Source organism: Leucoraja erinacea, chromosome 29 (assembly GCF_028641065.1).
Source record: "Leucoraja erinacea ecotype New England chromosome 29, Leri_hhj_1, whole genome shotgun sequence".
Lineage (NCBI taxonomy): Eukaryota > Metazoa > Chordata > Chondrichthyes > Rajiformes > Rajidae > Leucoraja > Leucoraja erinaceus.
The window spans coordinates 6,071,669-6,092,212 of NC_073405.1; the positions used below are offsets into that span (position 1 = coordinate 6,071,669).

General features: G+C 44.7%; 1 protein-coding gene across 1 annotated transcript in view; it reads right to left on the reverse strand.

The window, feature by feature from the left end:
• Nucleotides 1-1,991: 1,991 nt before the first annotated feature.
• grin3bb (glutamate receptor, ionotropic, N-methyl-D-aspartate 3Bb) overlaps nt 1,992-20,544 on the reverse strand; it is a 53,936-nt gene continuing 35,383 nt past the window's right edge. Inside the window, exons 4-9 of the mRNA XM_055658432.1 lie at nt 14,945-15,090; nt 11,437-11,552; nt 9,374-9,525; nt 7,950-8,114; nt 5,704-5,762; nt 1,992-3,875 (exon numbers count right to left, since the gene is read on the reverse strand). Coding sequence (XP_055514407.1) covers nt 3,491-3,875; nt 5,704-5,762; nt 7,950-8,114; nt 9,374-9,525; nt 11,437-11,552; nt 14,945-15,090 — 1,023 coding nt within the window. The 3' untranslated portion in view covers nt 1,992-3,490. The remainder of the gene's footprint in view (nt 3,876-5,703; nt 5,763-7,949; nt 8,115-9,373; nt 9,526-11,436; nt 11,553-14,944; nt 15,091-20,544) is intronic.

Below are 20,544 nucleotides of genomic sequence, written 5' to 3' on the forward strand. Positions count from 1 at the left end.
TGAAATGCAGGCGAATGTGAGAAATGTAAGAAAATATATCATGAGAGTTGAGTTGCTACCTTACAGCGCCAGAGACTCTGGTTCAATCCTGACCACAGGCGCTGTCTGTACGGAGTTTGTACGTTCTCCCCATGAATGAATGGGTTTTCTCCGAGATCTTTGGTTTCCTCCCATCCTCCAAAGACATGCAGGTTTGTAGGTTAATTGACTTGGAATAAAGTCCCTAGTGTTGGATAGTGTTAATGTGCGGGGATCAGATTCAGATTCAACTTTATTGTCATTGTCCAGTGTACAGTACAGAGATAACGAAATGCAGTTAGCATCTCCCTAGAAGAGCGACATAAATATGAGCAATAAATAAATCTGTTTACGTGCAAACTGTCATAGTATTTTTTTTCCTGGTGGGAGGAGTGTCCCGGGGGGGGTGGGGGTGATTGGCAATCACCGAGGTACAGTGTTGAGTAGTGTAACAGCCGCAGGAAAGAAGCTGTTCCTTGACCTGCTGGTCTGGCATTGGTCAGTGCGGACAGTGCTGTATCTCTAAACTAAATAAAGTGACCCACTAGGTATAGCGATCTCCACAGCACTATAATCACTACTCTTTAATTGTACTCAAACAGGGTGGTGAATCTGTGGAATTCATTGCCACAGAAGGCTGTGGATGCCAAGTCAATTCATATTTTGAAGGTCGTGACAGATAGATGGATTCTTGATTACGACGGGTGTCAGGTGGCATGGGGAGAAAGCAGGAGAATGGGGTTGAGAGGGAACGATAGATTAGCCATGATTGAATGGGGGAGTAGGCTTGATGGGCCAAATAGCCTAATTCTGTTCATATCACATGAACGTATATCCAACCCATTTCTTCATTACCACATGCACTTCTCCTGCAATCCCTATCCCCAGCTCCCACACCAAGCATAGAGAGTTGGCCTCCAACAACATCTTACAGCTCAAGCCATTCAATATAAAATAGACAGTTGACATGCTTCACACCTGTCATTGAGGTCAAAGCTGCCAGAGATTTGAGGAACCAGGACAAGAAGGAGGAGGGGGGGGGGGGTGGCTTGCTGGGCTCATCTTCTCACCACGCTGGAGAGGAGAGTGCCCCTGTCCCTGGCCTAAGTGACCATTGAGTCACCTTTCAAATAAGGGTCAAAGACTCAAACAGCATGGAAATAGGATTTTGGCCCAACTCGCTCAAGCTGACTAAGACGCCCATCTAAGCTAGTCCCATTTGCCTGGCACATATTCCTCAAACATAGAAACATAGAAATTAGGTGCAGGAGTAGGCCATTCGGCCCTTCGAGCCTGCACCGCCATTCCATATGATCATGGCTGATCATCCAACTCAGTATCCCGTACCTGCCTTCTCTCCATACCCCCTAATCCCCTTAGCCACAAGGGCCACATCTAACTCCCAAGCGATCATTTTGTTATCTGTGGGAAGTCCAGAACAAGGGGTCACAGTTTAAGGATAAGGGGGGAATCTTTTAGGACAGAGATGAGGAAAACATTTTTCACACAGAGAGTGGTGAATCTGTGGAATTCTCTGCCACAGAAGGTAGTTGAGGCCACAGTTCATTGGCTATATTTAAGAGGGAGTTAGATGTGGCCCTTGTGGCTAAAGAGATCAGGGGGTATGGAGAGAAGGCAGGTACAGGATACTGAGTTGGATGATCAGCCATGATCATATTGAATGGCGGTGCAGGCTCGAAGGGCCGAATGGCCTACTCCTGCACCTATGTTTTATGTTTCTATTTGTCCAAATGTTGTTACATTACCTGGCTCAACCACTTCCTCTGGCAGCTTGTTCTATATATCCATCACCCTCTGTGTGAAAATGTTGCCCCTTAGGGTGGCACTGTGACGCAGCAATAGAGTTGTTGCCTTACAGCACTTGCAGGGCCAGAGACCAGGGTTCGATCCTGACTACGGGTGCTGTCTGTACGGAGTTTGTACGTTCTCCCCATAACCACATCTGTTTCCCCAAGATCTTCAGTTTCCTCCCATGCTCCAGACATACAGGTATGTAGGTAACTAGCTTGGTATAAGTGTAAAATGATCCTGACAGTGTGTAGGATAATGTTAATGTGTGGGGATCGCTGGTTGGTGCGGACTCGGTGGGCCGAAGGGCCTGTTTCTGCACTGTATCTCTAAAGTAAACTAAACTAAATAAAGTCAGTGTTGGACGTAGTGGCAATGATAATGTCAAGAAATACAGGGTTTAATTTTATAATTGGCATAATTTCTACTGAAGATGATTGCCTATGCAATGTAATCAAATTTGCATTCATTACCTGAATGTATTAAGCAATCAGGTAGTGAATGTTTGCTTGAATTACAGCATTACGTGATCCAACTTCTTCATAATTGCGGGAAAGTATCTGTGTGGTGTTATCTTTAAACACCTGTTTTCTTTCCTCTAAGAAAAACTGTAACGCTCAGAAGAAGGAAACATTTTAAAAGATGAGATGAAACTAGCGATATCATCGTTGAATTTACTGGAGACGGCAAGTTTGCCGAAGGAAGATAATTTCAGACGGTGGGTGGTAGAGTTGCTGCCTTAGAGCGTCAAAGAACCGGGTTCAATCCTGACTACGGGTGCTGTCTGTGCGGAGATTGTTGCATTCTTCCTGAGACCGTGGGTTTTCTCCGGGTGCTCCAGTTTCCTACCTCATTCCAAAGAGAATACAGGTTTGTAGGTGAATTGGCTTCTGTAAATTGTCCTAGTGTGTAGGTTAGAAGTAGTGTACGGGTTTTTGCTGGTCAGCACGGGATCGGTGGGCCGAAGGGCCTGCTTCCTGCTAAAAATAAGAGTAACAACTAAAAAGGTAAAAATTTCCAGTTCAGAAAGCCTGCGGAAAAAATAATGTGGCGGGTAATAGTATGGTAGGTCTTATTTTCGACAAAACAGTCCTGCTAATGTTGCAACACTTAATGACCAAGGTGATGCTTTTTAATGTCCGTTGCAACCAAACACATTGACTTTATAACAGCAAAGAAAAATATATTGATTATCTGAAACATTATATTTAGCAACAGCGATTGTCTGAGGCTAGCAGCAAATCAATGCTTCTCATCTATATATATATATATATATATATATCTCTATTGGAATTCCAAAATAATCTTTCTGTCGCCATTCTCCCATCTAAGTCTGATGCTGGTGAAATAGATTTCCTTCAATTCATCTACAATGTTATGCACATTTTAAATACATTTACAAAGTCTTTTATTGTTGATTTTTTTCAAAGGACTGCATCCATCTTGGGTTTTAGTGAAAGCACCTGACTTCATGTGCGAGTGAAACAAAACTGCTCTTGTTGACGTTTACTTTCACATCATCAACAATACTTGGCAATTAATGCTCATGCAGCAAAGGTGTTTTTGAAATGTGCTTTTATGGATTCCAAATGGTCGGTTGAAGAGAGCAGCCACTTGTTGTATACCCCAGTCCAAAGGTTCATGTATACAGTCAATGCTGCCATCACCTCCTGTCATTGTTTGCTTTGGTGCCAGTGTCTGCAGGAGTCTGGTGATCGGCTTTAGTCAGCTCGACGGAAGAGGCCAATTCATCCCTCTTCTTCAAGGCAATCCGGAGCTGCTCTTTTATTGCTTGTATCCTTTGCTCCAGTTCTTTTATTTCATTATCATGTGCATTCTTCCCCTTCTGCGGACAGTAGTCAGTTCCTCCGTTCTCACAGATGACACCAGATGAGTCTTTCTCTGATTGCAGTGCGTAGTGGCCCCCCGGCTCGGTCTGGCTTTTTGTGTTGTCCTTGACAATGATACGTCTCTGGTTGTTCCACCGGGTCTGGGCAGTTATCCGTGTCGTGGTGGGGATCACCTTCTGGACCTTCTGCAGGTTACATCTGAAAAACAAGTATCTATCTATTACTATAAAGATACCTCTAGTAACCCTCTCCCGACACTCAGTCTGAAGATGTGTCTCCTATTCCTTTTCTCTACAGATGCTGCTTGACCCAAGCATTTTGTGTCTACAATGTAAACCAGCATCTGCAGTTCCTTCCTGGATGTGTCAATTACATTAACCTCTCCGTTTGCCCGATCTTATATTCAAAGAGAACTTGGTTGTTCTGGTATTTTCATATTGTAGATGACACTCAGGAGTCACTGAGATGGGAAATACACTGCTCAAGGGTGGCACGGTGGCGCAGCGGTAGAGCTGCAGCCTCACAGCGCCAGAGACCCGAGTTCGATCCTGACTATGGGTGCAATCTGTACAGAGTTTGTTCGTCCTCCCCGTGACCCTGTGAGTTTTCTCCGGGTGCTCCGGTTTCCACCCACATTCCAAGGACGTGAAGTTTTGTACGCTAATTGGCTTGGTATAATTGCAAATTGTTCCTAGTGTGTAGGATGGTGCTAGTGTTTGGGGATCACTGGTTGGCATGGACTCAGCTGGGCAAAGGGAATGTTTCCGCTCTGTATCTCAAACTAAAACTAATGTATAGGCAACATGATTTTGATCTATATCCCCCTCGTTTATTTTATCAAAGAAAAAATTATCAGGAATACTTCTGGTACATGATATTATCAAGAATCTTACAAGTATATTAGCTTTGCATTCTGGCTCCTAAGATAATGCTGCCCCATTAGTTATTACCATGTATACCAAGATTCCGTGGAAAACCTTGTTTTGCAAACAATCCAGACAGATCATGCTATACACAAGTACAACAGGCGTTGCAAAAAACTAAATAAACAGAGCAGAGTATAGAATACAGGTACAGAGAAAGTGCCGTTAAAAATAAGTGCAAGGATGGCAATGAGGTAGATCGGAAGATCTGAAATAGATGCGTAACCTATGAGAGATAATTAAGATAAACTAAGGCGAATGGTTGATCAATGGTCGATGCAGACTCAGCGGGCCGAAGGATCTATTTTAATGTAGTCTATCACCGAATTATCACTAAACTCCTCCTTTCATTGAATTTCTTCAACAATAGAATGGTTGAACACAAATTTAGAACCGATGCCTGAGTTGGGTGAGTGGGGGTAGGGAAGGATAGTGGGACATATCTCCGTTTCTCTCTCACTTTTTTGGCAGTTATGGGGTCTTCTTTTTCTTTATTCTTTCCTTTTTCCTTTTTATTTTCCGATTCATTTATCAGTTTATAAAATGTTAAAAAAGAAACTCTATGAAAATTGTATAATTGTTATGCCGATTACTTTATTCTTCTACAATTGCTTCTAATAAAATAGACATTAAAAAGAAAAATAAACTCTTACTAAACAGACTATCGCCCCATAAGCAAGAAGCTGGGATGCTGAGTCATCATGACATGCTGAGATTTTACAAGGAATAAGAGTAGAATTAGGCCATTCGGCCCATCGAGTCCACTCCGCCATTCAATCATGGGTCATCTATCTCTCCCTCCTCATTCCATTCTCCTGCCTTTCTCCCCACAACCTCTCACACCCGTGCTAATCAAGAATCTATCTATCTCTGCCTTAAAAATGACTTGGCCTCTACAGCCTTGTGTGGCAAAGAATTCCACAATTCATTTAGAATTTCATTGCTAAATGAGCAAAATTAGCAATTAAAATTATCCAGAAGGCAAATGGATATGTTCAATTAGTCCCGTGCATTCGCTCTGTGTTGTTCTTGTAGCACCTGTGGTTTGATGCTGATGTACTGAGTTGTATCGAATACTTCATACCCCAATATGGAAAGCATACCTTTTATCTGTCTTCACTTTCTGCTCTTCAAAGGTCATATTTAAAACACGGTGGATTTTCTAGAAAAAAGAAAATGATTGATTACGTGAGCAACTTCAATTACATGAAGAGCTATTTTAACAGCCAGATGTCCCAGTCCTCTGATCTCAAATTAAGAATAATGTCACCTAAAAAACAGTTTTCTCTTCAAATTGTACTGCTTCTACTGCTCGTGACCACGTTCGTAAAGAGGAAGAATCTTAGACAATAGGTGCAGGAGCAGGCTATTCGGCCTTCGAGCCAGCACTGCCATTCAATGTGATCATGACTGATCATCCCCAATCAGTACCCCGTTCCTGCCTTCTCCCCATATCTCCTAGCTCTGCTCTCTTTAAGAGCCCTATCTAGCTCTCTCTTGAAAGTATCCAGAGAACCGCCCTCCGCCCGTTATCCGACTAGACATGTGCGTACTGACAGATGAAGATTGGAAACAAGCCTTGGCTGACTCGAGGATGCATAGTGTGACCCCCCCACCTTAGACCAGGTAGCTCAATATACAGCGTGGATCTGTAAGGACGTTCTTCTTCTTATCGAGTCCACACACAAGATTAGAAGTTGTTCAGCCAGAGCTGAACACATTTCTCGGCATCTGCACACAACGGTGACTGTCGTGCGCTCCTTGTACCTGGTGGTGGCCGCGACGTGAACGCTCTTTCCTTGACCCCCTGGAAGGACATTCATGGTCTGGGACAGAAGTTAGCAGACGTTTATTGAACAATGAACATGAGAGGAATAGATCGGGTAGGTGCTCGCAGTCTCTTGCCCAGAGTAGGGGAATCGAGGACCAGAGGACATGGGTTTAAGGTGAAGGGGAAAGATTGAATAGGAATCTGAGGGGTAACTTTTTCACACAAAGGGTGGTGGGTGTATGTAACAAGCTGCCAGAGGGGGTAGTCGAGGCAGGGATTATCTCAACTTTTAAGAAACAGTTAACCAGGTACATGGATAGGATAGGTTTGGAGGAATATGGACCAAATGCTGGCAGGTGGCACTGGTGTATCTGGGACATATTGGCCAGTTTGGGCAGGTTGAGTCGAAGGGCCTATTTCCACGCTGTATCACTCTATGAATTGTTACAGCACTTCTGAGAACATGTACCCAGCATCATAATCTCCCCAGGGTATCTGCCCTGCCTTTGCCCCGATCATCTGCTCAGCTATCTCCCCATTATTACCTGCCACAACATTTTCTACAATCCTCTCTCCAACTCCCTTCTCAATTGCAAATAATCGTGAAGAAACAAAGAACTGTGGATGGTGGTTTATACCAAAGATAGACACAAAGTGCTGGAGTTCCTCAGCTGGTCAGGAGCCATCTCTGTAGAAAAAGGGTGGGTGACGTTTCGGGTCGGGGCCATTCTCCAGTCAATTAATCTTGTTTTACAGATGTGTAATTACACAATTACTCCACCCTATCCCACAATTCCCCCAAAATTCTCTACTGCCCAGGAATTTATTGACCATATTGGGCGGCATGGGGCTGCCTCAGAGTTGCTGCCTCACCGCGTCAGAGACCCGGGTTTGATCCTGACTACGGGTGCTGTTTGTACAGAGTTTGTACCTTCTCCCCGTGACTGCGCGGGTTTTCCTCTGGTGTCCTTCCACGTTAAAAAGACGTACAGGTTTGTAGGTTAATTGGCTTCGGTAAAAATTGTAAATTGTCCCTAGTGTGTAGGATAGTGTTAATGCACGGGGTGTTTGTTGATCGACGTGGACTCGGTGGGCCAAAGGGCCTGTTTCCATGTCGTATCTCTAAACTGAACTAAACATTTTGAGGACTTCCAGACTTGAAGACTTACTGAGATGTGGATTTGTACTGTTTAAGCTTTCACCAATGCTTTCAATTCCAAGCCTGCATAGGACAACTTTAATAAAACAGTTACTCAGCTTTTTATCTATGATGATAAATTAATGATAGAATAGACTCAATCAAGTACTACAACATGCCCCTATTACATGCCCCCATAGTAGTTGAGGCCAGTTCATTGGCTATATTTAAGAGGGAGTTAGATGTGGCCCTTGTGGCTAAAGGGATCAGGGGGTATGGAGAGAAGGCAGGTACAGGATACTGAGTTGGATGATCAGCCATGATCATATTGAATGGCGGTGCCGAATGGCCTACTCCTGCACCTATTTTCTATGTTTCTATTACAATGACTGGGATTTGGTGGTTTGTTCCTTCACATTGAGAGGAGATGTTTGTCTTACCTGGCTTGTGTGGAGCCAGTACTTAAATCGTTTCCGTTTCCTCATCCTTGGGAGAACCAGCCTGTAGACAATATGCTCCCCAACTATTGCCAGTAGCGATCCAGCAAAGCCCAGGCAGAGCAACACAAAGAGCCCTGAGAAATGTTTGATTCCCATCTGTAACGTCTGTAAAATCAAAACACGATACATTTACATCTCAGGAGACAGTTAGGAAGGTGTGGGCCAGTGCAGTACGATACGATACGATTGAATTTTATTTATTCCAGGAGGGAAATTGGTCTGCCAACAGTCATAATGGGGCTGTCCCACTCTACGAGCTAATTCCAGAGTTCTCCCGAGTTTCCCCTGATTCGAACTCGGAGAATTACGGTAATAGCCGCTCTTAGGTACTCGGGGCTCTCGTGGACATTTTTCAACATGTTGAAAAATCTTCATGAGCTTACCGCATTTCCCGAGTACCTGCCGTTAGTGTTACGAGCCGCCAAGAGACGTCCCCGAGCTCTGATGTACCCGCTATGTACATTCTACGTGCTTACCACGAATTTGATTTTTTTTTTTAAACTCGGGAGAACTCTTGAATTACCTCGTAGAGTAGGACAGCCCCATTAAACACAACAAGATACATGAAACATGAAATTAAAGTGACGAGTGGAATGTCCAGGATTGGGGATGTGCAAAGATGGGGGGGGGGGGGGGGGGGGGGGGGGGGGGGGGGGGGGGGGGGGGAGGGGGGGGGGGGGGGGGGGGGGGGGGGGGGGGGGGGAGGGGAAGGGGGGGAGTCGGTCAATGGTGACACAGTAATGACCATGTCCAGGCACACGGGGAGTTTGAACCTGTTGGTTGAACTAGGGGATGGGGTGGGAAATTGCAACCTTCACGTGGTCCGCCCTGTTTCAACAAATGTAATCAACCTGGCGTGCACAATCAAACAAGATCAAATAGAACAAGTTGTCCTACAACTTTAGGCTGTGCACGCCATATGCAAGAAGAAGAAGAAGAGGACTAGGAGGTATATCACTGTGTCTTTGCTACATGTGACAATAAAAGAACCATTGAATCAACAACTGACATGTTTCAGCCACATGCATATCCCAGGGGCGACTTTGCTTCGACACAAACAGTAGGAAAAAGATAGATTTGCAAAATGATGCCATCTGAGACATTCTTGTCTCGTTCTTGTCACTCCCAAATGTAGGACAAGTCTCAGACACCACATAGAGATTAACCAGGTGTAAGATGGTTACGATGGAAACCTGGAATGATTAGGAAATAAATTAGACCACAGAAGGGAGGAAATTTCGAATCTGATCTGATAATTATTAATGATCAGTCAACCTCAAAAATACGTTGAGTGTAACAGTGCAAACCTCTGGAGGGATGTGAAATGGGAGCGACAGGAAACAAACTGGCTCTCAATTCCTCACCTCTGTCACTTCAAAGGTCCGTTTTCCGCACGGAACGACCTTGTACCACTTGTCGTGCAACATGTCCATGAATCCGTCAGATTTGTAGCGGCTGATCAATTCAGAAATGTTCGAATTTAGCCCAAAGTTATGTGGCAGCCCGATTCCATAACCTACAAAGACAATGTCTTGAAATTTAAATCTCCACTAAACACAGCGAGTCTCAAAGAAGAAATTAGAATAAATGGAAAATCCGTGGGAATGGAGATGAATTAATCCAGAGAATTGGACTAATTGTTTTCATACAGCCATGCTGCATGAAGCAGTCCCCTTGGCCAAACTTCCTAATGTCAACCAAGATGCCCCATCTACACTGGTGTTGGACTGGACAGTATTCACAACTTTTTGCAGTCTTTTCGGCTCCTGGGCATTCAAGTTGCCGAACCAGGCTGTGATGCAACCAGTCAATATGCTCTCTACTGTACACCTGTAGAGGTTCAAGAGAATCCTCTCTGACATACCGAATCTGCGTGATCTTCTCAGGCAGTAGAGGCGTTGGATGGACCCAGCACATGAATGCACCTCATTTGTGGAATTCAGCTCTTTAGACCACGTTTGGCTTGGTCCAATGTACTAAATCGGTAGCTAGCCCATTAATAAAGGACATCTTGCAAACAGACTGCTACACCATGTGGTGGCAACCTGTGGCTTCTCAAACAGCATTGACCAAGTGATTATTAAACAGATCGATGAAGGAGGAATATCAACAAGGATCCTGTTGAATTTACAACTCTTCAAGCATGGTACATACTACACTTCAAAAGAACCATCCCTGAAAATGCCACGTTCCTTAAGTCCTGCTTTTAATTGCTATTAATTAATTATATTATTAATAAAATTAAATGCTAAGATATAGTAACCGGGCTTGAATGTATAACGTTGCTTTAGAGGAGCAAGATTTATCTATTAAGTCTCTCACAATGTTAAGGTGAAAGATAATTTTGGTTACGTAATTGACTAGAGAATATTTCAACACGAGAGTATAAATGATGCTGCACTTACAGAATCTGAACAGCAAGAGTATAGAGTTTGTGTACAGACTGAGAGAAAAGATCTTTTGCAGGTTGGGATCACTTTCATTTGGACATAGATAAAAGCTGGGAACCTTCAGGAAAAAACATGTAAGATGTAGTCTGTGGAATTCTCTGCCTCAGAGGGCAGTGGAAGCAGGTTCTATGGATGCTTTCAAGAGAGAGCTAGATAGGGCCCTTAAAGATAGTGGAGTCAGGGGATATGGGGAGAAGGCAGGAACGGGGTACTGATTGGGGATGATCAGCCATGATCACATTGAATAGCTGTGCTGGCTCGAAGGGCCGAATGGCCTACTCCTGCACCTATTGTCTATTGTTTAGAAAGAATGTTGTTTAGAAAGAAAGAATAAAAGGCTAGCACCTTCAGGAGAAAACGTGGATGATGTTGTGTGGGTGAAAGGGTGCACTGGCTCTGGAGAGGGTCCAGAGGAGGTTTCCAACAATGGTCCATGGAATGAGTGGGTTAACACATGATGAGCATTTGACAACACTGGGCCTGATCTCGCTGGAGTTGAGAAGGGCGAGGGGAGCCCTCATTGAACCTTACCGAATAGTGAAAAACCTTGGATATGGAGTGGATATGGAGCATGTTTCCACTAGTGGGAGAATCTAGGACTAGAGATCATAGCCTCAGAATTAAAGGACGTTCCTTTAAGAAGGAGGAGGAATTTCTTTAATCAGAGGGTGGTGAATCTGTGGAATTCGTTGCAACAGATGACTGGAGGGCAAGTCAGTGGATATTTTTAAGGCAGAGATGGATAGATTCTTGATTAGTACGGGCGTCAGGGGTTATGGGGAGAAGACAAAAGAATGGGGTTAGGAGGGACATATAGATCAGCCATGATTGAATGGTGGAGTAGACTTGATGGGCTGAATGGCCTAATTCTGCTCCTATCACTCATGAGTCCTTTAAGAACTCAGTGTGCTGAAACGCATTCCTTTTCACTGTTGATAACTGCTGCCTTGAACATTCTCCAGAATAGCCTCTCGTACCTTCAATTGCAAACGGCTTGCCCACTGTTACCAGCTTGCAATCAGCATCAATGGACACCTCATAGTCCAGCAGTGCCTTGTCCATGATGAATGCATCCAGCTTCGATGGGTCAGTCCTGCAATTCAAAACATTAGTTAGCAGAGTTGGAATTTATCTGAGTCTATCCCTGGATTCCAATGGGTTATCTAATCTTAATTGACACTGCAGTTATGTCTATATGACAATAGACAATAGGTGCAGGATTAGGCCATTCGGCCCTTCGAGCCAGCACTGCCGTTCAATGTGATCATGGCTGATCATCCACAATCAGTACCCCGTTCCTGCCTTCTCCCCATATCCCCTGACTCCGCTATCTTCAAGAGCCCTATCTAGCTCTCTCTTGAAAGTATCCAGAGAACCGGCCTCCACCGCCCTCTAAGGCAGAGAATTCCACAGACTCACAACTCTCTGTGTGAAAAAGTGTTTCCTCGTCTCCGTTCTAAATGGCTTACCCCTTATTCTTAAACTGTGGCCCCTGGTTCTGGACTCCCCCAACACCGGGAACATGTTTCCATGACGTTTTACATAAGAAGTTTAATTTATTATAATTGACATGGGTACCGAGGTACAGTGAAAAGCTTTTGTTTGCGTGATATCCAGTTAAATAAAAGACCGGGCATGATTACAATCAAGCTGTCCACTGCACAGATAAAGGATAATGGGTGCAACATTCAGTGCATCTGCCTAATCTGGATTGATTTCTCAGTTTAGAGTTGGGAATTGGAACAGGAGTTGATCGGCATACGTGAATTGAAGAGCTACAGGGAAACGAGAAGAAAGGAAACGGGATTGGTGGGAATACTCCAGTGGAAGGCACCTTAAACTCACTGCCCCCTTTGTGCCATTACAATGTCTTAAAAACAATTTCACAGCCCGCAGGTAATCTGGATTGGTGTAGCAGAGCGGGCATTCCAACTGAAGTTCAGTTGCAGTTCAGTTTAGTTTCTTGTCACATGTACCGAGGTACAGGGAAAAGCTTTTGTCTCGAGCAGAAAGGCAATACATGATTACAATCGCCCCATTTACAGTGTATGGATAGATGTGGGCGAGGAGGAAGATATCAATAGATGCGAGGTGGGCATGGAGTTGTTCAGTGCTATTCAATCCAGGGGAGAATAAGTGTTCGGCACGGACTAGAAGGGCCGAGTTGGCCTGTTTCTGTGCTGTAATTGTTATATGGTTGTTATATGGTTATAGGTGTGAGGTTGGTCTTTGTAGAGGGCCAACGATAACTGACAGTATGCTACGGAGGGATCTGGGAGTGATGTCCAGACACATATGGATGCTGTCCTTTATTAACCAAGGTTTAAAATATATGAACTACTATGTTATGTCAGAACTGTGTACAACACTCATTAAGCCATTAGGATGACACAGTTGCTGCCTTACAGCGCCAGAGACCCGGGTTCGATTCTGACTACGGATGCTGTCTGTACGGAGTGTGTATGTTCTTCCAGTGACCACGTGGGTTTTCTCCGGGTGCTCCGGTTTCATCCCATATTCCAAAGATGTGCAGATTTGTATGTTAATTGGCTTTGTAAATTGTCCCCAGTGTGTGTGTGTGTGTGTGTGTGTGTGTGTGTGTTAAAACTAGCGAATGGGTGACCATTGGTCAGCACGGCCACGATGGGCCGAAGGGCCAGTTTCCACCCTGTATTACTAAACTAAACTAAACCATGCCTAGCAGGTTCGATATTGTTCTGGTCGCAATGTTAGAGAGCCGAGTGTTATTACAGTATAATCACACATTCATGATTATAGTTGTAACCAAGACTGGTGGACTTAAAGTCCAATGATTCCTTTGGAACAAATGGGGTTGAGAAGACACTTCATTTAGTTGAACGACTCCGGAAAGAGTGGCTGGAAAAGTGATATGATATATAAAATTCCATGCCGGGAAGTAAGAACAGCCTTCCTGGGAAAAGGTAGGGACAGAAACGCTGATGTATTTAAAAAGTGGTTAATTGAGGTTACGGGGGGAGATTGAGAGTAAGCGAGGTAGTCCTCTCTCACCTCACAACAATAAACCAAATGTCTTTTTCCGTTGGACATTTTTATGCTGCTGTATTCAGCAAAAAGATTTCAATGGGTTGTAAATTTGAATCGATAATATTTTTAATGGATTGTGTGTTGTAAATATTGTTCCATTCCATTGACAGTTATCTCACAAAGCCCTTGTGGAAGATAAATTATCTTGACGGGTAAAACCCATCTCCAGTCCTGTACAATTTGGCTTATTTGTTTGTGAATTCAATCATCTGTTAGCATCCCCAGTCCTAGAAAAACCAGATCATTTTTCCAAGACATGGACACCATTCATTGACTTATTACAAGGATAGTATGGCCCATCACAACTTTGGATTTAGAAACATAGAAACATCAAAAATAGGTGCAGGAGTAGGCCATTCGGCCCTTCGAGCCTGCACTACCATTCAATATGATCATGGCTGATCATCCAACTTAGTACCCTGTACCTGCCTTCTCTCCATACCCCCTGATCCCTTTAGCCACAAGGGCCACATCTAACTCCCTCTTAAATGTAGCCAATGAACTGTGGCCTCAACTATGATATGATATGCCATTTATTGTCACTATACAATGAAATTGAAAGCTGCTCGTACTCAGTGCATACATATAATTTAGTACAAAAAACAAGAAACAGAAAAAAAAAAACAGAAGGGGGGGAGGGGGGGGGGGGGGGGATAGGTGCACAATTCTGCGGCGTTATATACATATATACAGATGGAAGACCGGGTGTTGGGCTGTGAAGTCAGTGCATGTGTGAATTTGAATTAAGAGTAGTTATAATTTTCGGAAAGCAACTATTCCTGAGTCTATTTGTCCTGGATTTGATGCACCTATAGCGCCTTCCAGAGGGCAGCAGGTCGAACAGTCCAAACGCAGGATGGGAGCTGTCTTTGATGATATTCTTTGCCCTGCTAAGGCCAACTATCTTCTGTGGCAGAGAGTTCCAGAGATTCACCACTCTCTGTGTGAAAAATGTTTTTCTCATCTCGGTCCTAAAAGATTTCCCCCTTATCCTTAAACTGTGACCCCTTGTTCTTGTTCTAAATCTAATTATGGGTTGGGTGAGGTGGGTGGGGAGGGATGAGAGGCAGGTATATCACCACTTTTTTTCACTCTTTTTCTTTTTGTCCATTTTATTTATTTTTTTCTATTCCTCTCTTCTTTTTTTTCTTTTATTCACTCATTGGCTCCACTACTTTGGTAGTCTAGGGGTTCTATTTTTGCACATCTCACTGGATCTCTTTCTTGCATTTTCACCTTTATTTTTCCTCCAACTCAAAGCTAAAAAGTTAAAATTGAAACTGTACAATAACTGTATCATTTATATGCCGTTGGTTTTTGTTCTGTACATCTGCTTCTAATGAATGGGGGGGGGGGGAAGCATTTGACACAAGGGGACCCAAATGTGGTTCGCCTCTACGTGTGAGCCGGGCTGCTTACATCAGGTGGGCCACCCCGTCGAGTGTCGTTGGGACGTTGAACCATCTCGTGTACTCGTGCATCTCGGGGAAGCTCTTCTTCATGTAGTCCTCCGCGCTGCTCTCTCGAACCGTCCCAAAGTGGAAACCCTGCGACGGGTGGTGAAGCTAGACAACAAATGTAACAAATCTGAAATTAGACTTTTTCAAAGCCATCTCTCCGTTGCACGGGAGGCGTGATGTTGAGATACCACTGGCAGAGACCCCAGTGATTACTTTACATAGTAAGGATATGGCACTATGTTTGGAGTCATAGACTTGTTGCTGAATAGAAACAAGCCTTTTGACCCACCGTGGTCTATGCCAACCATCAGGCCTGTTCCACGCAAGCCCAAGAGCTGCTCTACACAACACCGGCTGATGCTTCTAAGGCCGCATGGGTCAAGACGAGGTGGAGAGACCAGTGGAAGTCAGCGGAACCATCTAGGGTACATCAGTACATCAATTACCCCATGGACGTCCCTGGCCAGGACCTGCCCCGAAAACAGTGGACAACCCTCAACCGCTTGAGGACAGGTGTCGGACGCTATGGAGTAGCGATGAAGAGGTGGGGCCTCGTGGACCAGCGAGCGCCTCCTGTGAGTGTGGGGACCCAACACAGACAGTGGATCACATGGTCACCAGTTGCCCCAAACACCAGCCACCGAATGGTCAACGAGGTCTGATTGACCTGGACGATGACACGTTGGCCTGGCTCGCCTCAACGGAGCTGCAGGTCTAAAAGACACACGACAGAAGAAGAAGGCCTGTCCCACTTGCCTGCATTAATCCATATCCCTCTCCATGTAGTATATAGACACAAAAATGCCAGAGTAACTCAGCGGGACAGGCAGCACCTCTGCATAGAAGGAATGGGTGACATTTCGGGTCGAGACCCTACTTCAGACCCAAAAAGTCACCCATTCCTTCTATCCAGAAGTGCTTGCCTGTCCCGCTGAGTTACTCCGGCATTTTGCGTCTATCTTCGGTTTAAACCACCATCTGCAGTTCCTTCCTACACATTCCCTCCATGTCTTGCTCAATCGAGTATCTGTCAAGATGTCTCTTAAATGTTGTTACTGTTCCTGTTTCCACCACCTCCTCTGGCAGCTCGTTCTAAATACCAACTACTTACTCTTTGTGTGGAAGATTTAACCCCCAGATCCTCCTTAAACCTCCTCCCTCTCACTGTGGATCTGTGCCTAGCTTTCGACACCCCTACAATGGGGAAAAAGGCATGGGCTATCTCCCCTACCCATGCCTTTCTTAACCCTATTGTCTCACCTCTCCGCCTCCTTTGCTCCTGGGAGAATAGACGCAGCCCATTTAATCTCTCTAGACCTCTCAAGACCTCTAATCCAGGTGCTGTCCTTTAGAAGATAGACACAAAAAGCTGGAGTGACTCAGCGGGTCAAACAGCATCTCTGGAGAAAGGGAATAGGTGACGTTTTGGATCAAGGTCCTTCTTCAGACCCTTTGTGAATGTATGTCCTTGTGAAGTGAATCTTCTAGCTTAGTCACATCTTTCCTGTAGTATGGTGACCAGAACTGTACACTGTATTCCTGGTGTCACCCAACTCAGGTTTATAATGATGTCCAAACTCTTGTACTCAATGTCTCAGCTGATGAAGGCAAGCATTCCATGCACCTACTTCAGCACCATGTAAGTAAGTAAGTAAGTAAGTAAGTTTATTGGCCAAGTATTCATATACAAGGAATTTGCCTTGGTGCTCCGCCCGCAAGTAACAACAGTGACAGTCACAAATGACTCAGAAAACATTAAACATTAATAATAATAATGGTTAGCTGCGGTGCCACTTCCACTTTAGTACTCTTTGGTCTCTCTGTTCAACAACACTCCAAGGGCACTTTGTATGTCCTGGGTCCTGCCCTGGTTTAATTTCCCAAAACGGATCACTTCCTTCTTGTCCAAGTTAAATTCCATCTGCCTTTCCTTTGCTCACTTTACCAGCCGATCGCCATCTTATTGTAACTTTACACGGCTTCCCTTATTGATTACTGGACTACCAATTTGACCGTCATCTGCAAACATATTAATCCACCCATATTTTCATCCACATCTTCGATATAAATGATTCAGTTTGAGTTTAGTTTGGAGTTAGACTTACATGATGGGCCACAGAAAACTGACCCATTAGTTGAAAGTGTTCAATCTGAAAAACAACCCACCGCTACCATCTCTGCCTCCAACCACCAAGCCAGCTTTGTATTCAGTCGGCCACCTTACCTGCATCTCACGAGCTCTAATCTTCTTGACCTTGTCAAAGCCCTTGCTAAAGTCCATGCAGACCACGTCTATGCCCCTGGCCCTCATCAATCCACTTGGTCAGCTCTTCAAAAAAAAAATCAATCAAATTCATGAGGCATGATTTCCCATGCCCAAAGTCTTGATGACTGTGTCTAATTTTAAATGCAAACAAAGTATATGTATTAAAGTTCCCATCTGACAGCAGTCAAACTTAAAGTCGTGCACTTTTCCTTGTGTATGTGTAACTCAGCGGGACAGGCAGCATCTCTAGAGAGAAGGAATGGTTGACGTTTTGGGACAAGACCCTTCTTCGGACTGACAATAGACAATAGGTGCAGGAGTAGGCAATAAGGCCCTTCAAGCCAGCACCGCCATTCAATGTGATCATGCCTGATCATCCACAATCAGTAACCCGTTCCTGCCTTCTCCCAATATCCCCTGACTCCGCTATTGCAAGAGCCCTATCTGGCTCTCTCTTTAAAGCACGCAAACTATCAAAATCCTTCGGCAATTCTTAAATTTATACCAAGAGTTTGATCATAAAGACTGGATAGACTCGGCTTGTACTCGCTGGAATTTAGAAGATTGAGGGGGGATCTTATAGAAACGTACAAAATTCTTAAGGGGTTGGACAGGCTAGATGCAGGAAGATTGTTCCCAATGTTGGGGAAATCCAGAACAAGGGATCACAGTTTGAGGATAAGGGGGAAGTCTTTTAGGACCGAGATGAGAAAAAAAAAATTTGCACAGAGAGTGATGAATCTGTGGAATTCTCTGCCACAGAAGGTAGTTGAGGCCACAGTTCATTGGCTATATTTAAGAGGGAGTTAGCTGTGGTCCTTGTGGCTAAAGGGATCAGGGGGTATGGAGAGAAGGCAGGTACAGGATACTGAGTTGGATGATCAGCCATGATCATATTGAATGGCGGTGCAGGCTCGAAGGGCCGAATGGTCTACTCCTGCACCTGTTTTCTATGTTTCTATAACTGCTGGCACACTGACACACGTTAATGTATATTAATGCGCAGAGTCCACCCAGACAACAAGGGCGGTCAGGAATGAACCCTGTTTGCTTTGGAGTGGTGAAGGGCCTGCTTCCATGCTGTATGATGATATAACCGCATTGGCTGCACCCCCGTCTTGCCTGACTCCAGCAACTTGATCGATGTCCACTTGCATTTGCCTCGGTGTCACCTTCACCTCAGCCAACAACGAACCACTTTTCCTTGATCTGATCAATTTGATCAGTCGTCTTCACAATTTACTGCTGGTTTACACCAAAGATAGACACAAAATGCCGGAGTAACTCAGCGGGACAGGCAGCATCTCTGGGGAGAAGCCACGGGTGACGTTTCGGGTCGAGACCCTTCTTCAGGGGAAAGGTAAACTGGAGAGATGAAAGGATAGACTGAAGAAGGGTCTTACATAGAAACATAGAAAATAGGTGCAGGAGTAGCCATTTGGCCCTTCGCACCGCCATTCAATATGATCATGGCTGACATCCAACTCAGTATCCTGTACCTGCCTGCTCTCCATACCCCCTGATCCCTTTAGCCACAAGGGCCACATCTAACTCCCTCTTAAATATAGCCAATGAACTGGCCTCAACTACCTTCTGTGGCAGAGAATTCCACAGATTCACCACTCTCTGTATGAAAAATGTTTTCCTCATCTCGGTCCTAAAAGATTTCCCCTTTATCCTTAAACTGTGACCCCTTGTTCTGGACTTCCCCAACATCGGGAACAATCTTCATGCATCTAGCCTGTCCAACCCCTTAAGAATTTTGTAAGTTTCTATAAGATCCCGCCCCTCAATCTTCTAAATTCTAGCGAGTACAAGCCGAGTCTATCCAGTCTTTCTTCAGATGAAAGTCCTGACATCCCAGGAATCAGTCTGGTGAACCTTCTCTGTACTCCCTCTATGGCAATAATGTCTTTTCTCAGATTAGGAGACCAAAACTGTACGCAATACTCCAGGTGTGGTCTCACCAAGACCCTGTACAACTGCAGTAGAACCTCCCTGCTTCTATACTGCAATCTAGCCAAGACCAGAAGTGGTGTTATATTATGGGGTTACTCAGGTCTCTGCCCATTGCACCCACACTGGACACTTACTCCTCTCACCGAATACTATTTTCTATGTCTACTTGCCGTAAACATTCCTCTTTTTCACACAAATTTCACACAAATACCACATAGAGCGTCCGCGATCTCAAGTTCAACAATAGCTTGTGGGAGAGAATTTTGCGAAGATCTCTTTTTGGAATGCCTTTTAATAATTTCGGGGGAATCTTCTCAATTCTGCATCCGTTCACTATTTTCTCATCCACCAGTGTTAACCATTTATGAGTTTGTAGCTTGCCTATGATTGGGGGCAGCAAAGTGACGTCGCAGTACAGCTGCTGCCTTACAGCGCTGGAGACCCGGGTTCGTTCCCGAGTACGGGCGCTGTCTGCACGGAGTGTGTACCTTCTCCCTGTGATTTTCTCCCGGGTGCTCCGGTTTCCTCCCACACTCCAAAGACGTACAGGTTTGTAGGTTAATTGGTTTTAGTAAAAATTGAAAATTGCCCCTAGTGTGTAGGATAGTGCTAGATCAGCATGAACCCGGTGGACAGAAGGGCCTGTTTCCACCCTGTCTCTCTAGAGTTTAAAGTCCCACAGGCTATTTTTAGGTGACTGCTGGCGACTGTCATAGTCAACATAAAATTTGAAATAGAATCATTACTTTTTAACAACAAAAAAACCCAAAGTCAACACCTGGCAACAACCTACGTTAACCTGGCAACAACCACGGCAGCACCTACGTCGGGAGAAGTCAAGCTACGCTCATTGGCGTCAAGCCCACTGTCCCCGACTGTCTCCGAAAATGTTTCAACATGTTGAAAATCCAGCGGCGACCAGAAGGACGCTACGACTCTTTGGGCGACTGAGGAGACGACTCACGACCGTACAGGTGACACCCTGGCGACCATGTGGCAACAGTCTAGTCGCCTACAATATAACCTAAGTAGGACAGGCCCTGTACGCTTTGTAACAAAGGATCTAATTTCTTAAATATCCGCCCATGATTACACCTTTCTCCCTCTAGTAGCGACATTGTGCAGTTGACAGCTGCACAGCAGAAATCAGGAGTAACTCCACCAGCAAAGGGGGGAGCTATGGAGTTTTGTTCATTCATACCTCTTCTCTTTTCACACTTTGCTCAGCTTCCTGCAGAAGCCAAGAGCCAGAATTCGCAGAGAGCACCCGAACTCCTACCAGTTCCGCCTCCCGCTACACCAAGTGCACCACCTCTACTATCAGGTATCTCACT